We start from the raw sequence: 18,329 nt of genomic DNA, 5'->3' as shown, positions 1-18,329 counted from the left end.
TTATACTTTATCATGCCATTTGCAACGAATTTTATAATATCTTGGAAGCCCAACAAATACGTGACCTCAGATACGTATAACCTGAATAAATTATGCGTAGCAAAGGTATACAGATGGTACTGTAATATCATAGATAAGCAGCATATAAAAACCAGCGTGAAGAGGTAGCACTGCAGACATGAAAGTGTCTCGATTGAAGTAGCATATGATTACGATAAATTGAAGCAAAAAAATACCAAAGCAAAAATTTGCGAAATTACATATAACTGATGAGATCCAAATAAGAAAGTTGGTATACGTATCAAGAGCGACTTCTTGAATAGACCCGTTTCACATAATCATTATCGACGTTTCACATTCACGATAGAGCGATTACTGATTCCCTGGTCGAAGCTCCTCTTCCGAAGCCTTCCGTTCTCCGCAGGCATCGGTAAACCTGCCTTCAGACTACTAGCACTTGCATTCTTCTTCGCGTCAAGTGAAAACGCACCGCTCACCGCAGGCATACTCAGCCGCCTGATCCAGCCTTTGGGTTTCTCTGGACGGAGCTGTATCGGTGGTTCGGGCGGACGGAGATCATGGGGGGATGGAGATACATTTCCAGCCTTGTATTTCGTGACAGAACAAGTATCGCACCCACAGAATGGCGCATGTTCTTTCATAGGTAGAGGAGAAGGTGGTTGTGACTGCGAATTGGACTGAGATGATTGTGAATACTGGATATGGGAGGACGAAGGAGAGGCTGAAGGCGGGACGAGATGTGCTGTCGTGTAGGAATGACGGGAATTCGAATATGGATTGGCGGAACGGGGACCTTTCGGGGAGTCACTCGTGCCGGAACCTTCTAAACGTCCATTCAGAAACTGCGCGCGATCCCTATCAAGTTCCCGCGCTCTCTGGTCAATATCGCGTTCGCGCTGCCTCAGCTCGTATTCTTTCTCTCGGAACTCGAGTTCGGCCAGTTCTTCTATGCGCCTTCGGCGCCGCACGAGCTCGTCATCGTCTGTTGACTTGTCTCGACTGGACCTAACAGGAGACTCGGAGCTAAGAGCTTGAGGCGATGAGTCTGGTGTTGGCCGGCGGTCGTGGGTGGGCGAGGCTGCTGCACGCCGGGGTGATAGTGATCCCTCAGCTGGCTGGTATCGCGATGCCAAGTCAGGAACGCCTAGAGGTAAACGCGGGACATCCTTTGGGGGAGGAGAAGAGGAACCAGCCTGTTGGAAAACAGTTTAACAATAAGCTAACAGGTCTAGTGAACACTTACAACTCGTGCATATCGATTTCGCATGGCAGCTACAATGCTACCATTGCTCGTCGTGGAAGACGCTCTCTCAAGGCCAGCCTTTGACAGGTCGACACTCTTGCTTTTGAGCTGTGAACGACTGTGTCCCATTTCCTTTGCGGTGCCAAAATCACGTTCCGGTAATTGAGATTCGGTCTTTTGCTGTTGAGTAGAACTGGGGGTTATAGGGGCATCAGGTCCCGATCCTGATGGCACTTTCTGGACAGTATTGTGTCGTAATTGAATGAGTACTTTCGTTTCCTCAACTACTGGAGAGTCTTCTGGTATAGCTGATCCGCCTGCTGAAGATATCAACATTGAGTCCACTTTCTCTGGCAAATTGTTATCCGAGTATATTTGGGGCGGCCGGGCAGGAGGCGTCACTGCAGTAGCTTGAGGTGGTGGTGGTAACTTTCTGGATTCGGAAAGGCCAGGTATGTCATCGGACAACGAGCCCTCCATAGGTTTCGGGGATTCGGATAGGACACGAGGTGCTTGCCCTGCGAGAGTAGCATTAGGCACTTGCAAATTTTGTATCTGCATTCTCTGACTCTGTTCTGATTCGTTCGGGGCAGGAGGGATAGGGAAGTGGGTAGGGGGGGAAGGGAAAGCGGAGAGTGTGGCAATTGAATTGACTGAGTCCTTAGTATGATCGACATTGCTAAAAGCAGGACGAGGCCTCTCGAGGGATACAGGTGCTATCGACGATGAAACACCACTCTGTCCTCCAGATATGGGGAAAGGAAGGGATTGTTGTGAGTGCTGACTTCCTGAGTTAATTGTCTGACCCCATTCTGTAACACTACGATTATATGCATCATTAGTCGGGTATGGCTCACGCATGTCTGTCGTATCGGGAAGGTCATCAGGTATAGGTCCTGTCCAGTTTCCTTCACATAGAGCACGCCATTCTCCAAGTTGACCGATTGTAGGAGAGAATCGGCGGACGTGTTCACAGGTTCGAAGCCATTCTGCATCAGCAACCCGTGAGAGACAAGCAGCTACACTGTACGTTGTGGATGTGTGCCGCTGTGTAACAAGCAAGGCGTGATTGCTATATGCGAGTATTAAGCCACATGATACTTGAATGATATCGAAACTATCGAGGGAGATGACTTACTGTTTCTCTTGAGACATTTCCGGGCCAAGTAGGCTGAGGAGTTTAATGTAGCGAGCGTGTTCTTCACTTGCATCACGTGCACTCTTCTTAGATTTCTTCTCATATATTTGACCTTGCAAGATGAAGAATGATTGAATAAAAAGATATCGAGCATGTCACGATAATGTACCAGCGTGTTTGATACGAGCATTAGCGTCGCTCATTCGATCGTCGTGAGTCCTCTCGTCTTTCTATGTCCAGAATGAGAAACACTGAGCAGTAGATTCTGATATGACTTACGCTAAGCTTTTTGAACCATTTCTTAACCTCAGAGCTAATATTGTCACACTCTTTATCTGCAAATTTCGCGAATTTGCTGTCGACTTCGGCAAGTGCATCGAATATATTTGCACTCGCGGTTAAGGCATTCGCTGTAGCCCAAGTCATCGATCTGAGAGTGCTATCATGAAAATATTGAGCCAAACTTACCAGCGACATCGCTCGTTGTCTTGAGTCCTGCAGTATCCCTGAGGGCTTTAACTAACTTTTTCTGTAAAGCGACGATTGCGCCCGCAGCTTCACAGTAATCGTTGAGTACATTTACGAGTGATTCGATAGAGCGACATGATTTGTGAACATCAGGTCGTTCTGCTAACTGCAGAGTTGTCGTTGCACTCGACATGAATGCGTTCGTAGACGATGTCTGGGACTGAGACTGCAGAAAAAGAACGATATGCTCAAAGTGAGTCCGAGTCTGAGTCTGTCATGGTGCGACAGAAGCCTGTCGGGAATTGAAATGGCCATGCGTGGAAACGATAAGATAACAGACTTGCTCTTGAATCTTGACATAAAACATCACGATATGGAATATCTCAGGCTCAGGCTTATGTGCACTGTATACCAGGGCTTTCGTATCCTCCTCGAGCTCGGCTCGGCTCTAGGTCTGCTGCTATACAGTTCACTGGCATGATAAAGCTACCTGAGTTCAACGACCTGGGCATCAGGTGATCCTGCGACCCGTTTAGACTGTCATGTCTAGCAGCAAGCTTTTGTTGACTTCACTGTAAGTCAACCCACTATCAGAACAAACGAAGGTACGCAGCATGGATATTCGTTTCTGAGGTCTGAGCCAAGCTGTGAGTCGGGGTTAGGGTTTTACCGGCTAGCTGCCGTAGACTCCGCACGGTGACTAATAAGTGAGAAACCAAGAAAATTGGGTGAGAAACGGTGTCGACGACGTGGTGGACGGTTAGACAAGGACATGCAAAACCAATGTCGTATCCTTAAAGGTCTACAAACAACACTTTCTCGGTTTTACTCTACGTCGCTGCAGTCCTCAAGACGCTGCAGTTCGAATCTGGCCAGCGGTTTTCCCGGACCACCGCGCCGGCGACATCTCGGTATTAGTCCAAATAATCATCTCTTCACTCATACTAGCCGCTCTTTGCATCTTAATCCATCGATGTCTCCTACCAATAATGATACACAGAAATTCGGGAATTTTGATCTCGTCAAGCGAGTGCACCTGGATTACACAGATATTTCAGTTTCAAAATGGAGAAGCAGAGTGACAGGCTTGAGTATCGTTCACCTTGATTATGAAGGTATGCACCTGCACCAGCGTTTAGATTCTCCTCGTTTATAAATCTTTGATTTCAGCTCCCCTTGTCAACGGTTATTTTGTCATTGGCACTGAAAGTAGGTGTCCATGTGTGAATGATGTCCCCTTTCTTTACTGATCGAATTAGTCTTCAATGATAGCGGTTGCCCTCATACACTCGAGCAGTGAGTATACTGATCTCGTGACCCTTCAACATCGCTTATGCATAATTTCTAGTCTCGTGTTCATGGGTTCAGAAAACTATCCTTACAAGGGCATCATAGACCATCTTGCTAATCGAGGATTCTCAAACGGTACCAACGCATGGACGGACAATGATCATACCGGTGAGATTCATATACCATTGAATTTATTTGATCTGAACATTTTTTCCTAGCATATACTGTCTCAACGGCCGGAGAACAAGGCTTTCTTCAGCTATTGCCGATATACGTCGATCACATACTGTATCCCACCATGACCAAGGCAGCATATATTACGGAAGTACGTCTTAATACGTTTCATAGCAATAATCAAATGTTAAATTCCAATATCTCAGGTTCACCACATAAATCCCGAGGGTGAAGACTCTGGTGTGGTCTACAGTGAAATGCAAGGCAGAGAAAATACCTCAGGTGATCTAATGGCTCTTCGGTCTGTACCTTCCTCGAATGTATGCGTGTGATCTCGGTGTTGACCCATGCCACAGGGCACAGCGCATTCTCTATCCTCCCGGAAGCGCCTATCGCAGCGAAACTGGTGGTTTAATGGAGGCGCTCAGGGCTTTGAGCGTGGAACAGAGTTTGTCATTTCATTCTCCTGGCATACATTTAGCTTACCGTTATCTCAGTTCGGGATTACCATGCTACATATTACGTCCCCCACAATCTATCGCTTATAGTGACCGGAAAACTTTCAAGTGGTACTGAATCTCTTCTCACAGTCGCTCAGGAACATATCGAGCCAAACATCATCGCACACGGTCAAATTCATGGTCCCCGGCCTCCGGGGTGGAAGCGCCCATTTGTTGAAACCCCCAGCGCGAAGCGTGGTCCTATCAAGGAGATCGTTAAGGAAACTGTGGAATTCCCTGAGAAAGATGAAAGCATGGGTGAACTCCTCGTCACTTACGTCGGTCCTTCTCCAGATAAATATTTAGAGCGAAAGGTTTGAATATTCAACATCTGTAGGTCATATGATTGACAGGTTTATAGGCGCTTGATATGCTCGGCACCTATTTAACTTCTTCACCAGTAGCTCCTCTGAACAAAGAGTATATAGAGATAGAATCACCCCTCTGGTAGATAATTTACTGTGTCTTAGATAATTGCATGCTGACTGTCCTTAGTTCCTACATCTACTTTGGCGAAGATGTCCGGGCTACTTTGGTTGACTTGCCGATTTACATAGGATCTATACCTTCCGAGCATCTAGATGATTTCGACGCAAAACTCAAGAACAGTTTCCAGCAGATTTGTCAAGAGGGCATTGATATGAGTCGAATGTCGATGGTCATCGATCGGGACGAGCGGCAGGTAAGTCACAACCAGTGTACTCTTTACCAGACGGCCAATTAAAAAGTCCTTGATCATCAGTTCCGCAGCAAACTCGAGTCTGCCAAAGGAGATACCTTCTCTGGTTCTATCATATCTGATTTCTTGTACGGTGCAGAAGATGGTTCAGATTTGTATGCTTCGTTGGACGAGATCAATCTTTATGCAACGCTCCGAACATGGTCAGCTCAGCAGTGGAAAGATCTTTTACACCAGTGAGTGGCAATGGTGTGCTTGGGTATTTTACATGGTTGTCATCATCTACCAGATATTATGTTGACCCTTCATACGTCGTCGTTCGTGGAAAGCCTTCCGCTAGTTTGGTCGAGAGGCTCGAAAAGGACGAGAAATCTCGTCTGGCTGCTCAAAGGGAAAAGTTAGGTCCTGATGGGCTTGCTAAGGCAGAAGAGGAGCTCAATGCCGCCAAGGCTGAACACGAAAAGCCAATACCGACTGACATTCTCACATCATTCCCCGTACCAGATGTTAAGAGCATCTCATGGATCCCCGTACAAAGCCATCAGGAGAAAGGGAAGGGAAGACATGGATCTTCTTTGCAAACTTCTCAGTCCAAGTTGGCAAAATGTATTGAAGCAGATGGTGGACCCCTCTCTTTCTTCGTACAATACGATCATGTTAAGGTATTGTTATCTACATTTTCATAGTTGTAGGTCTGACTAAACTAACATTTCCCAGTCCGATTTCGTGGCTGTTCATGCTTTCTTCTCTTTGGCCAAGTTACCTCACAGGCTACGCCCGTAAATGAATTTTCACTGTGCACAGGACCTGTCGCTTATATCATTTCTAGATATATTTCGACCTATCTTTCAGCCTTTTTCTCTCTGCCCGTAAAACGGGCAACTGGAGAGTACTTGACTCACGAGGAAGTCGTTAACAGGCTCGATGCTGAGACCGTCTCATATGAGACTGTGCTGGGTATATCAGAACAGTTCTCAGAAACTCTGCGTGTTAGCTTGAAAGTCGAAACCGCGCGCTACCAGTCGACCATAGCTTGGTTAAGAGATCTCGTTTACAACAGCGAGTTTAACAAGGAGAGGTGAATCGTGTCCTTTTCTATGTCTTTGGTTTTTATTAACACGTAATGGCAGACTTCAAGTGAACATCGCTAAACTCCAACAATCTATCCCAGAGTTGAAACGTGATGGAAGTAATGTTCTATCCTCCGTTTGGGCTGAGAACCTCTTCGACGAAAGTTCGACCTCCCGAGCTGGAGCGATACTCCCCCAGGCAGAGTTTATTCCGAAGCTCGCCAAAGAGCTACAAGAGGATCCGGACAAGGTCATCGCTGACTTCGAGGAAATGAGGTCTTACTGTAAATTACTTTTCAAATATTTCATTGTGAAACGCCGCTTGACTTCTTTCATTTTTAGTGACCGATCCTTCTGGTATCCGTATATCTGTGACAGGAAATGTTCTGGATCTGGTAAAACCACGCAGTGCTTGGGCGGAATATTTCAGACAGTTGCCTGTGAGTTGTGTTCAACCCGCTGTTTAGGACTTCTTACTCATAGCTCGTCGCAGGAAAGCGAGCTTGCCTCATTACCACTTGCATCACAAACCCTTAGTCAATTGGGCAAGAATCCTGTGAAAAAGGTGCATACATATATTTATCGAGTGGATGTCCAGATATCTTATACGTGTTACAGGCAACGATCGTCAGCCTCCCTACCATCGAAAGCTCATACGTCAATCACACTACCAAGAGTATCCAAGGATTTGATCATCCGGAGTTCCCAGCTCTTCGGGTTGCACTGGAAGTTCTTAACGCTGCGGAAAGCTTTTTATGGGTTTGAAATTTTATTATCCTTTCATCCGTATTTGGCCACCTTATTCTTCATTCGCTTGCAGCGCTCCATTCGGGGATCAGGTCTAGCCTACGGGGCTTATGTCACTCATGACAGAGAGTCTGGGCTATTGACGTTTTCTCTATACAGAGTATGTAGTTCTGTTCACTTTCGTGGCTGGAGTTCGTGGCTGGAGGCTGATACCGTTTACAGAGCTCGGGCAGCATACAGGCGTTCGAAGAAGCGCATAAGGTTGTTAAAGGGCTTGCTGACGGCTCCGTAAGTTCAATGAATTTATCGCGGTTTGGATTTGATAATGACCATCTTTTAAGATTGAGCTAAGTGAGACCACGCTGGATGCTGCTAAAAGCAGCGTCGTCTTCGGTGTAGCCAAAAACGTGTCAACAGCAGGTCGTGCGGTAAGCAATTGATCACTACAAGCTATTCACATCATAATCCGACTCCACCGCTACAGGCCATCAATTCGTTCACCAATCAAGCATTGAAAGGTCTCCCTCAAAACTACAACCTAGACCTTCTTGAAAAGTACCAAGAGGTCACGAAGGACGATGTTCTTGTGGCGCTCAAGAAGCATATACTACCAGTTTTCGACTCGTCTTCTTCCACTGTGGTCGCTGTCACCGCACCATCCAAGGTTGACCAGATTGCAGAAAGCTTCACGGGTCATGGATTTGAGGTTGAGAAACGGACATTGGAGGTAGAGGAAGATGAAGGCTCATCTGATGGAAGTAGTGGAAGCGAGAGCGGGAGTGAAAGCGATAGCGAAATGCGGTAACAAATCAGTATGGGATGTAGACCGCTGCATGAAAATAACCACCCTGGCACAAGACATAGGACTTTTTCACTCACAACTTACTTTGCGCACTGTGCGCACTGAAAATTCCGTGAAGAAAAATCTGGATCAGTGCTTTGAGAGATTGATTAACTCATGGTCAAATAATAGGACATGGTGTGATCGTGGGTGACGCAGGAAATGTCACAGGATAACTGAAGTGCGTGACTCGAGCCCTATATTGCAACAGGCAAGCAATGAAAACTATCCCTCAAAACTACAACCTGGACCTTCATAGAAAAGTGTCCAGGGGTCACGACAGATGGTGATTGTAAGAATTAAAGTTCACTGCGACTGCTGTGGTATAGTAAGCTCGACGTTGTCGCTACTGCCAATAACTTGTATCGGCTTTTCGTCCGCTTCTCCTGGTTTTGACTCCACGTCTTGTAAGAAGTCATTGTTAACTAAGAAACGAATTGCCTGTGATAGATTTGACACCGTTCTCCGTATCTCGGGGAGAAGCAACTGGAAGTAATTTCGTCGTGGTTAGTATTGAACAAGGAGTAACTTCGAACTAAATCACATTACATTATGTAATAGAGTGGGCCTGGAAGCAAAGGGATTATGGGGCGGTTTTTTGGGCTGAGGAGGTATGGGTTTCTTGACGATTTTTGGTAGAGGTTGCACAGTTTGTACCTGCGGACTTTCTGTTTCGTCTGCGCGCGGTTTTACATCCGCAGGAGGCGCCTTTGACGAGACTGCTTCTGGGACCTCATCGTCTGAATCTGAATCAGACGAGCTCCCTGACAGAGCTTCCACCACAAGGGAAGGGCCAGCTGAACTAGTAGGTACAGGCGCTGACCTTTCCAGGTTCGCCACTGGGGTATCTATATGCGTTGCAGTTGAGCCTCCCCTGCCCCTACTGAGCCCCCGTCCTCTCCCCCTTGGCTGTCTGCCACGCTGTCCTCGACCTCTATAATTTCCACTGCCCTCTCTCGAATTTTCTTCCATCCTTCGTCGCTTATGTCCCAGCAATCCCATATCCTCTGGGGGTAATTGCCCACGTGCAGCAGCCTCCTCGAGCTTACGCTTTTTGTCTATCACGCGTTCCGTGGTTGGGAATCTCTTTTTCCGCTCAGCAATCCAAGCATCGAGGGCCTCAGGCGTGTCAAGTACGATAGAAGTACCATGTATTGGAATGATTTTGCTGGTTTCATAGTTTAGTTCTACGCATAAACAGGAACATTTAAAAAATTAGCGAACGAACCCTTTGAGGCTTGGATCGGCATCCCAATTTTGCTCTTTCTTTTTGTGATCCCACCCTGGAGGGTAGATCAAGTGGCGGTCCATCATGTGTATTTCAACAGACTTTTTTGAGCCAACGAAAGCACAACCTTGCTTCGTACATGGACAGTTACCTGACTGATACCAGCTGGGCGTATGGTTGGTAGGTCTGCTTTTTTCTCGATCCCGTCCTGCGTTTTTATCAACATGTCTAGAGGAACCAGGTGGATTGTTATTGTATGCATTTTGTGCAGATGCTCTTGGGTCATAAGTTGATGATAAGGTATACCCCTCTGCATTCGTGGTTGGTGTTTGAGCAGCAGCCTGTAGATACGCTTGATAATAATGCGGGGACATGTTATAACTTTGGAAATGATGACCGGGAGTATTATATGACTGAGAGGCATAAGGGTTTGATAGTGCCGCTGTTATTGCCTGCCCAACTTGAGCATATTGCGATGCTGTATCACGATAAACCACGTTAGCTCAAAAGCCATTACACTGGAATGTCCTTCAGAGTGCAACACTGGGCCAACGTCCACTGCCAAGACTGGATTGAAACTTACCATTATTGTACCTCCCAAACTGTGATGGTCCTGGCGGAGGTTGCATCCTGTTGAAATATGGTGATAGATATGTGTAGAGTCCTCGAGAATGAGCTCGAGAGCGTTATTGGTTTGAAAAAGTCAAAAAAAAGTCATGTAAGGATGACGTAATAGCATTCGACAGCAAACATCGTGACTCTTGTCGTCGTTCAAACTTTCAAGTTGCTCTACTACATCACACATAAATTTACGCATATATCTCTCTTTACGGTCTACCCATCAAGGAAGTTCTATTTTCACAGTCACTTCTAGTTCTTCAAAATATTTTCGGTCGCATCATACTGGGTGGGCGTCAAGTACGAGTGCGAGCGGCATTCGTGAAAAGTTTAGAACACCACAAACATTTACCTCTTCCATCCTGGAAACAATAACAGGCAACATGTGGTTCTTTGGGGTAGGTAAGAAGCTATAGATTTCAGGTGAGTCGCTCCTGCAAAACCGTTGTGCCATTTTATCGTTGCTTGGTGTTGGTACTACCATCGTCAACGCGTTCTGATTCCCGTCCTTATCGCAGGTCGCTCAAATATTCAACCGCGTCTCCGACGTCTGCATATCATGTGTGCCACGGGCAAGCATCGCCTTGACGGTGTTAATAACCTCCTGCATTTCGGTGACTACGCCAGACTTGTGGCTGCGATCTCAATCTCTTCCAACATGATGTGATCTTGTATCATGTCGCACTTATACTTGCTACCCTCCGAATCCTTAGTAGAGATGGCACGAGTCGTCGTGATACGAAAGCCTCAAAACTAACGTTGGGATCAAATCACAAACATCATGCCCATCACGGTTTGTAGCCACTACGACACATTCAGTAATAGAACCGATTACTCATATTATCGCAACTTAGGTCAACTTGCAGGCTGTAGTAGGCAGGCAAAATCAGGACAATGTCGCCGTCCATCCGTTTACCAATCAATGTACCGCCATCCACGTAATGCAGGACTAGACTCGATGCGGCGGTGCGCGGGCAACAAATATGATATTTGATGACCTCATCCATAATAAATATCGCAGCTTATTTTAACATGCAAGCACAGATTTCGTACTGGCGCTCAAACGTCCGGTCTACGGGGCGTGCGTGCCTGATATCATCAACGGGATGTTCATATCAGGTTTATTTCATTCCTCATCATCTTGGGGGAGCGGCGACATTTATTTTGTCCTCAGAATTATGTCAACCTCCGTTTACATCTCAGACTCTACCTCCGGTCCAGACCGGATGGAGTGGCGGTGCTTTGATGATTACCTCTTTGTCTCTTCAAGTTCAGTGGTCAACAAACACGTTGGCATTCGGCAGTCATTTCACGAAGTATCATAGTCCCGACTAGCATCTCTTCTTTCAATATGGGTCATCAGTTCCTCCGAACGGATTCCACTACTGGCTGCGAGTCTTATACCATCCAGCCTCTTCGGTTTCACATTGATACGCCGACCGCGGATGCGCCTTTCTAGTAATTGTAATGGGGGCGCTCGCAACTTATTCAGTCATATGTGACAGGTCCCGCCTCCGGGCCTAGATGTTGTCCGATCTTGTCTGTTGCTAGCACCATGCCAGTTGTAAACGCAATACCGTTAAGCTTACGTGTGTTTTCCAGCCTCCTGCGATATAAAGCCATCCCTTAACCCCACTATCCAGCATTCAAACTAATCGTACCACCCAACACCACCACCACCACCACCACCACCACCAACATGTCTGCAAATATAGTCCTCCCTACTCTCACAGCGCTTACTCAGTCGCGAGTTACCTCGTTGCTTACCTCTACCACAGCATCTGAGTTCGGTGATGTTTTTGACTCATTCTTCGATCGTGAAGTCAATATCACAGTTAATGGCAAGCACCTCTCGCGCCAGCAGTACAAGGAGCAGCTTCTGTCCCAGTCTGCTGTTAACAAACGAAGTGCCACCGTGAACGTTAGCGGAGAACTCGAGGTCAAAGACACCGACGGCGAACTCGTAAGCTAACACTCACTTCTAACAAACCTGTATACTGATGTTAACTTTTCGATGTTTCTGCAGTCAGGGCTAGTAGGAATATTCTACACTGCCATCGTGAACCTCGAGCCCCTTGTAGGAGGTGCTCCCGCTCAAACCAAGCTTACATCGTCTCTCAACGTCATGTAAGTATTTCGTCATCTTCACAGGTACCTCCACCCTTAATCCGATCTAATTCCAGAATCAAGCCTACCGCTCCTCGACCACCTCAACCTCCCCATGTCCGTGGATACTTTGATCCCCGTCGAGTCGTAACTCTCAACCAGGTCTACACGGACCAACCAGTCCCTTTCCACCTCGGGCCCACAGCTCTCTCCGCTGCCTCAGTCAAACCAGCTGAGAATGTCGAGTTTGGACCTGGTCCCGTGAAGCTCCCCACGGAGAATATTGCACTTGGTCCAGGTCCCGTCAAAATTCCTCATTCGCCCTTTGGGCCTCCGTTTGGCCCCGGGCCTGTGCGCCTGCCTCCAAGTGAGACGGGTGCAACGCCTGAGCAGCTTCCAGGTGATGGTGAGTTTGGACCTGGCCCGGTTATTCTACCAGGGTCAGTTGGAGAAGAGAAGAATTAACTGATGAGATAGGAATATAATGTAGGGTTCATTGATTTAGGATAATTCTAACTTAGTTTTTGGACGTTAAATATACTGTAATGCTCTTGCCTACATATGACATATGATTACTATGATCATGATATCGAAATCTCTCGAAGAATTATGTGCATGATAAAAACAACTCGCACCGCTTGCGAGTGAAAGAACGGTGACAACGGTCAAGACAAGGCCTATGTTTCTCGAGTACTTTGCCAAGCATTCAATATGTTTGACGGAAATGCAGTTCATCGACATATGAAGCAATTATATATGAGCACAACGTATGATAAATAAAAACATACAAATGAGCGGGCAACATGAAAATAGTAAAGTAGAATGCTGTATAAAATTAAATAAAGTCAAGTTTACACAAACATATTGTTGTGTTATCACTTTCGGCCAGCCTTAACCACGAGAGATGTGATAAAATAATACACATACAAATATCACTGATTTCATGTTGAGCTCACGATTCCCTTTTCACATTAAGTTCGGTCTTTTCCTCTCGCACAACTCGCCTTACACTACGCCCATCAGGATCAACCTCTGTTCCCTCCATATCTACTCCTTCATCTCCTGCCCCGTATACGCCCTCAAACTCGCCTACTGAGGCAGTGCGTAACGGCCCTGTAATTTCGTCACGAGCGTAAAATGCCTCACGTTGATCGAGCCGCTCATCAGGGGCATGGCGCGACTGGATGTAGTTCACAGTTCTGCGCTGGAGATCGTGCATTGGTATTTCGGAACGATCAGCCTGACATAAAATATATTAGCTAAACATGTTTTTCAACGATCAACAAGACTTATGCACCTTGACATGAGCCTCTGATGCACTTGCAAGCCCTTCATTCCAACCTGGTGCATCTTCAATAGGCGTCGACGTCTTGTGCTGATTTTTGTTAAGGTTTCGTGACTTTTCTCGATCTAAAAGCTATGTGCACGAGGGATTATATCATTAGTTGACTTGAGGACAGCTGTCGCACCATGCTAACCTCTGCGTCGTTATCATGCATAGTGCTGTTCGTAGGAAAACTGTTATCTTCTTGTCAAGAAGCAGCCAAATTGCCACAAACCTAGAGTAGTGCCTAAACAACGTCATAAGATATTCAAATTGCACATGGCTAACTTGCTTACCTTGTCGATGTTAACCTCGAACTCGGCTTTATGACAGTGGAAACACGGTAAACCGCTTTTGTTGCATTACGGGCTGCTAAAATCGCATACATTGTAGGGGAGGGTTTGGTAGAAGGTAAGAGTGGGAGAGCACCGCGAGACTACGAGGGCTATATATGAAAATCCCATGTCAGACACCCCCTTCCAAAGAGAGGGGTTCGACGTCATCGGGGGCGTCAGCCCTCAATCTACTTCTTTGCTGAGTGGAATGGTTACAGTAAGGTGTATGATGTCATTGTAGTCATAGTCACGTGCACATTGATTAGTCACATGTGACTTTTGACGCGTTTCAGACTCTGATTTTAGTCGTCGCAATGTCCGATATCATTGACGATATACAGGCGATACATTGATATCAAGGCAGATTAGAACGCTCCAGACAAGGTGTTCGAGCTACCGACTGGTCTAAGTTAGCCTCATCAGGGTGAACAAAGGTGCATTGGACATACCAAGATGTACAGGGAGTCGTTTTGCGCTGACCAAAGTAGAGCCTACTCACTTATGAAAATATATCCATATGCACCCTAGAAATCTGGCTGTTGAGTAGGGCTTCGGTGCGTGTATCGTACTCGACCAAGTGATGGGTGCGTATATGCCTTGAATAATGAAACCGTCAGATGTTAAATTGGGTGGTAGTTCAATTGAAAGCATCCTGGGGACTATACCATCCTGTACGGCTATTTAAGAGTGCGATATATCATTGGACATCTTAGATGAAGAGACTGAAGCTGGCAGTAAGTTGCAATGGATTTCAAGGGGGTTCGGGCGCGTCAAGTAGGGCAGGCAGACCTGTACGGAAGGTTTGTTGTCTCCTCCGGTCTTGACTGATGAGTTAGAACTTGGTGGCGGGCTGAGACATTATGAGCTGGATTCAGAGTTAAGTAGTGATATTCGCATCTGGACGTTGTGTTCCTAGGTCAAAGCGACGAGTGCGTATGATAGACCTTTAAGGATGGTATCATATGTCATCTCTGTATGAACGTAACACTTAGACTGATAGAACGACTGCAGTTGGCTGTCAATAGCGAGGTGCTTCTTCAGTTGTTTCAAACGTAGTAGTATGTGGATAACTTTACGGGACACGATGTAAATCCTGTCGCTGGACGGCTGTGGCTTCGAATTCTGTCAGTCTTTCTAAGTGTCACAGACCTTGAAAGCAAGCCTGAGCAACAGTTACATTGTACTCGTACTTAAGAAGAATTGAAAGTCCGCTGGTACGCGCGAGAACAAATTGCGACAGTATTGCGTGCTCAGTAGCACGCCATACGACTGCAGAAATGTCAGAATATTGCAACCTCGGCAACAACCTCTTTTTGACTTGTAAACAGACGCTTCGTGTTCTTAGCGAGAGCCCACTCAATGCAGAACCCCCTGATGTCGCTGAACTCTTGCAATATCCCATAACACCTCGTCGCCTTATCTACAAGCGCAACCATTGTATGTCCATGCAGCTTGTTCCAACCAAGATAGTTTGCTGACCCAGTGGATTTACTAATGTTATGGTCAAAATAGCGGATATCAAGGATGTTAAAGCAGACGCGGGGGTGAAGGAACCAGCGTTCAACATCACGATTGATGGAGAGGTTGACAGGGATTTAAGCATATCCTTCCAAGACCTTGTAAACCAGTTTTCACGCAAGGAAGTTGTAGCTGCGCTCCAGGTACGTGTAGTTATCTCTTTACCAGCTCCCTCAGCTATAAATCTGCGAGTCCGCTCTAACACCGCATTTTAGTGTGCAGGGAACCGAAGGGCACAGATGGCTGAAAAGACACAACGAGACGTGAAGGGACTGAAATGGAATGAAGGAGCAGTCTCGAATGTAAAATGGGGTGGTGTTTTGCTCCGCGACGTTCTTTTATACGCAGGAATTCCGACCAACTGCGATGACCTGCACGTTTGTCTTGCATCTCACATAGCGCCATGCGAGCAGGACACGTACTATGGTGTGTCGATTCCAATTGAGAAAGTCATGGATGAAGGAGGTGATGTACTACTTGCATACGAGGTGAATCATTGTTGCACCTCTTCTGCCTCGTCACTCTTTTGTCCCCCCTATTAATGCTGAGGCCTACCACAGATGAACGACGAACCGCTCACCCCGGAACATGGATTTCCTTTGCGCATTGTCGTCCCAGGTTTCTCAGGCGCACGCTGGGTGAAATGGATTGATCGTATCACTGTCTCGCGGAATGAATCGCCCAACTTTTATCAGCAACGAGATTACAAAGTACTACCTGATACAGTACGTATTCTCACCCTTCGGTTAGCGAAGTTGTATAACGTTTATGAATAGGTGATTTCTCATGACATGGCTGATGCTCAAGACTGGTGGAGTCGCGTTCCAGCTATTCAAGCCATTGCTCTCAACTCGGTTGTTGCCACCGTTCAGCGTGTGCCAAGTGTTATCACCAACATCACCAACGTTAGCCCTTATACGCATGGGCATGTTACTCCTGATGTTGGTAGAATTGTGCTCAGAGCAACGGGTTACGCCCTATCTGGCACACGCATCACCAAGGTGGATATTAGTGCTGACTCAGGGAAGAACTGGGTACCAGCACAAATTACTTACCAGGAGGGAAAATGGAGCTGGTCATTATGGGAAGGAGATATCGCTGTCTCAGCCAGCAATACTGCCAACGGTATCAATGGGATCAACGGAGAGAATGGTCATAATACCGAGAACGGGGTAGCGACGAAACGTGTGGTAACGGTATGGAGTCGTGCTCAGGACGAGAGCGGGGACGTCCAGGTCACGGAGTGTGCGTGGAATCTGCGAGGCGTTGGATTCTGTGCTGTCGGGGAAAGGCAAGTGGAAATATAGGTGCAGTTCAACGAGGTTATAGGTGTTGCGTGGAATGGGACGGGCAATGTGTTTGTAACACGCTGCTAGCGAATAGTGATTTCTCTATAAATTCATGGGTTGGGCTGCTGGGTATATTGAAGGCGAGACGAGGAATATTTTTCTCGAATTATCTGTTATGTCGTTCTCCGTTCCAAACGACCAACTAGATGCTGATCGCTGACTATGTAATAGTAGTGTGTAGAATGTTCTTTTCCGAGGATATCATCCAATAACGTGCGGAGGCCGCATTACTTCGACAAGATAAGCTATTATGGCAACTCATGTCATCAGAAGAGAAGATCCTCATGTCAGCTGCCTAAAGATGATTCCCGCACGATTTCCTCGTGGTGGTTAAGTATAAAACCTATCCCACATCGACTACACGAGGCATGTGCACAGGTTCAACGTCTCCCGCTCGCTCGTCAGCATGCGCTTCAATCTATTGAAGATGTTCCAAGGTAGACAGTCTTCTATAGATCGTAGACGCCGTGAACAGCTTAGTCGCCTGAATGACCTCGACGACGGGTTCAGTGATCGCTTTAACGATCACTTCCACGATAGTCTGCGAGACTCAATGTATGGTTACCAAGCAGTACGACCTCTGGAAGCAGAGTTATCAGACAACAATGACAAGGTCTCGAGTTCCTCAATAAATTTGAATGTATCTCACTAATACTTTACTATAGTTTCTACCACCGCCAATCGAAATTGTAAGGCTGTTCTACCCGTGGCAAATGAAATCCATGCTGATTAGACGAATCAAACAGGCACTTCCATCTGACTCCCCCCGCAGGCCTATCATAGATGACGACGAGGAAGACGACGGCAGCTTCATTCATGTCGATAGCCCTTCATCAGTGATGTCGGGGGTTATCCCCAATGTTCATCGTCAGGACGATGAAAACTCACCATTCGGGCTAAACGTGATAGCGCCAGGCGGTTTGGCACGCAAAAAATCGCTACCTCCTCAACGAATTCCCAGTCGGTACACTCCCTCAGCCCCACGCCCACACGAAAAAGCAAGGCGATACACGGAGGAAGACGTCATAGTGCTGAGCACGACAGAGTCGGATACATCTGTGAGTAATGAACCCACAGGTTATGGAAAACCACGAGCCCCCGCTCGTTTAGATAGAATGGTAAGGACGTAGATTGTAATAATTATTACTTATTTTAATTAATATATTTTTACTTGTCTTAGAACTCATCCAATATCAATCGTCCCCGGCGGATGAACTACGCGCCTCAGCCAGTACCCTATACGAGAGAGCCCACGGTTGTTTTTACGAATTCCGTAAATGAAGAGGTTTGTCATTTTTAACTCTTTATGTACGTTTGTGGAGTTCACCATGCCCGTAGATCAAGCCCTCACATGAGCCATATCAATATGTTCGCGAAGAATACGAGCAGCAACGTGTAATTGCTATACCCAGTACCACTAGTAGCTCCATGTACTATATTGTACCTGGAGGAATGAATGTCATATTCCAAGATGAGAACGGGAACGAGATAACCAGGCATGGGCAATTTACATAGATACCGGCTGTCTACTCAAATGGTTCATCTTTTTTAGGGTAGGTGATTTTAGTGGAAGGCGGCCCTCTCCATCAGCTCCATTCGTTGTTCAAGACAAGCATGGCCGCGAAATCTACCGGTGACCATGGATCTTTTCCTCAAGTTACTAAGGATGCTAAAGCATGT

General features: G+C 46.6%; 8 protein-coding genes across 8 annotated transcripts; 5 read left to right on the top strand and 3 right to left on the bottom strand.

Moving 5' to 3' along the window:
* Positions 1-68: 68 nt before the first annotated feature.
* SERLADRAFT_449048 (uncharacterized protein) lies at positions 69-3,063 on the bottom strand (the record flags this gene model as incomplete). Its single annotated transcript, XM_007318237.1, has 6 exons — positions 69-1,214; positions 1,265-2,336; positions 2,403-2,514; positions 2,572-2,632; positions 2,682-2,812; positions 2,871-3,063. The coding sequence occupies 6 exons, from the start codon at positions 3,061-3,063 to the stop codon at positions 342-344; spliced, it is 2,442 nt and encodes an 813-aa protein (XP_007318299.1).
* A 780-nt stretch (positions 3,064-3,843) lies between these two features.
* SERLADRAFT_437889 (uncharacterized protein) lies at positions 3,844-8,135 on the top strand (the record flags this gene model as incomplete). The annotated part of the gene is made up of 22 exons (XM_007318236.1): positions 3,844-3,985; positions 4,041-4,079; positions 4,130-4,166; positions 4,219-4,328; positions 4,379-4,485; positions 4,541-4,635; positions 4,691-4,782; positions 4,832-5,148; positions 5,196-5,281; positions 5,330-5,516; positions 5,577-5,749; positions 5,803-6,175; positions 6,231-6,292; positions 6,343-6,591; positions 6,644-6,867; positions 6,926-7,023; positions 7,077-7,148; positions 7,202-7,342; positions 7,404-7,490; positions 7,553-7,618; positions 7,672-7,758; positions 7,815-8,135. 22 exons carry the CDS (start codon positions 3,844-3,846, stop codon positions 8,133-8,135), a joined length of 3,165 nt encoding a protein of 1,054 aa, XP_007318298.1.
* A 342-nt stretch (positions 8,136-8,477) lies between these two features.
* On the bottom strand, positions 8,478-9,773 carry SERLADRAFT_449046 (uncharacterized protein; the record flags this gene model as incomplete). Its single annotated transcript, XM_007318235.1, has 3 exons — positions 8,478-8,657; positions 8,721-9,339; positions 9,400-9,773. 3 exons carry the CDS (start codon positions 9,771-9,773, stop codon positions 8,478-8,480), a joined length of 1,173 nt encoding a protein of 390 aa, XP_007318297.1.
* Positions 9,774-11,013: 1,240 nt separating this feature from the next.
* On the top strand, positions 11,014-11,507 carry SERLADRAFT_467317 (uncharacterized protein; the record flags this gene model as incomplete). The annotated part of the gene is made up of 1 exon (XM_007318234.1): positions 11,014-11,507. The coding sequence occupies one exon, from the start codon at positions 11,050-11,052 to the stop codon at positions 11,350-11,352; it is 303 nt and encodes a 100-aa protein (XP_007318296.1).
* A 140-nt stretch (positions 11,508-11,647) lies between these two features.
* SERLADRAFT_467314 (uncharacterized protein) lies at positions 11,648-12,724 on the top strand (the record flags this gene model as incomplete). The annotated part of the gene is made up of 3 exons (XM_007318233.1): positions 11,648-11,980; positions 12,044-12,144; positions 12,201-12,724. 3 exons carry the CDS (start codon positions 11,717-11,719, stop codon positions 12,586-12,588), a joined length of 753 nt encoding a protein of 250 aa, XP_007318295.1.
* Positions 12,725-12,827: 103 nt separating this feature from the next.
* SERLADRAFT_467312 (uncharacterized protein) lies at positions 12,828-13,955 on the bottom strand (the record flags this gene model as incomplete). Its single annotated transcript, XM_007318232.1, has 6 exons — positions 12,828-13,175; positions 13,203-13,363; positions 13,421-13,540; positions 13,602-13,626; positions 13,683-13,694; positions 13,744-13,955. The coding sequence occupies 6 exons, from the start codon at positions 13,833-13,835 to the stop codon at positions 13,076-13,078; spliced, it is 510 nt and encodes a 169-aa protein (XP_007318294.1).
* A 571-nt stretch (positions 13,956-14,526) lies between these two features.
* Positions 14,527-16,903, top strand: SERLADRAFT_415433 (uncharacterized protein; the record flags this gene model as incomplete). The annotated part of the gene is made up of 7 exons (XM_007318231.1): positions 14,527-14,582; positions 14,699-14,711; positions 15,111-15,219; positions 15,295-15,443; positions 15,516-15,788; positions 15,861-16,025; positions 16,077-16,903. The coding sequence occupies 7 exons, from the start codon at positions 14,527-14,529 to the stop codon at positions 16,605-16,607; spliced, it is 1,296 nt and encodes a 431-aa protein (XP_007318293.1).
* Positions 16,904-17,055: 152 nt separating this feature from the next.
* SERLADRAFT_437884 (uncharacterized protein) lies at positions 17,056-18,164 on the top strand (the record flags this gene model as incomplete). Its single annotated transcript, XM_007318230.1, has 5 exons — positions 17,056-17,262; positions 17,315-17,338; positions 17,396-17,767; positions 17,830-17,934; positions 17,988-18,164. 5 exons carry the CDS (start codon positions 17,056-17,058, stop codon positions 18,162-18,164), a joined length of 885 nt encoding a protein of 294 aa, XP_007318292.1.
* Positions 18,165-18,329: the final 165 nt, after the last annotated feature.

This window comes from Serpula lacrymans, assembly GCF_000218685.1.
Source record: "Serpula lacrymans var. lacrymans S7.9 unplaced genomic scaffold SERLAscaffold_7, whole genome shotgun sequence".
Lineage (NCBI taxonomy): Eukaryota > Fungi > Basidiomycota > Agaricomycetes > Boletales > Serpulaceae > Serpula > Serpula lacrymans.
The sequence above is the reverse complement of the archived record's forward strand: the minus strand, read 5'-3'. Positions and strand labels throughout refer to the sequence as shown.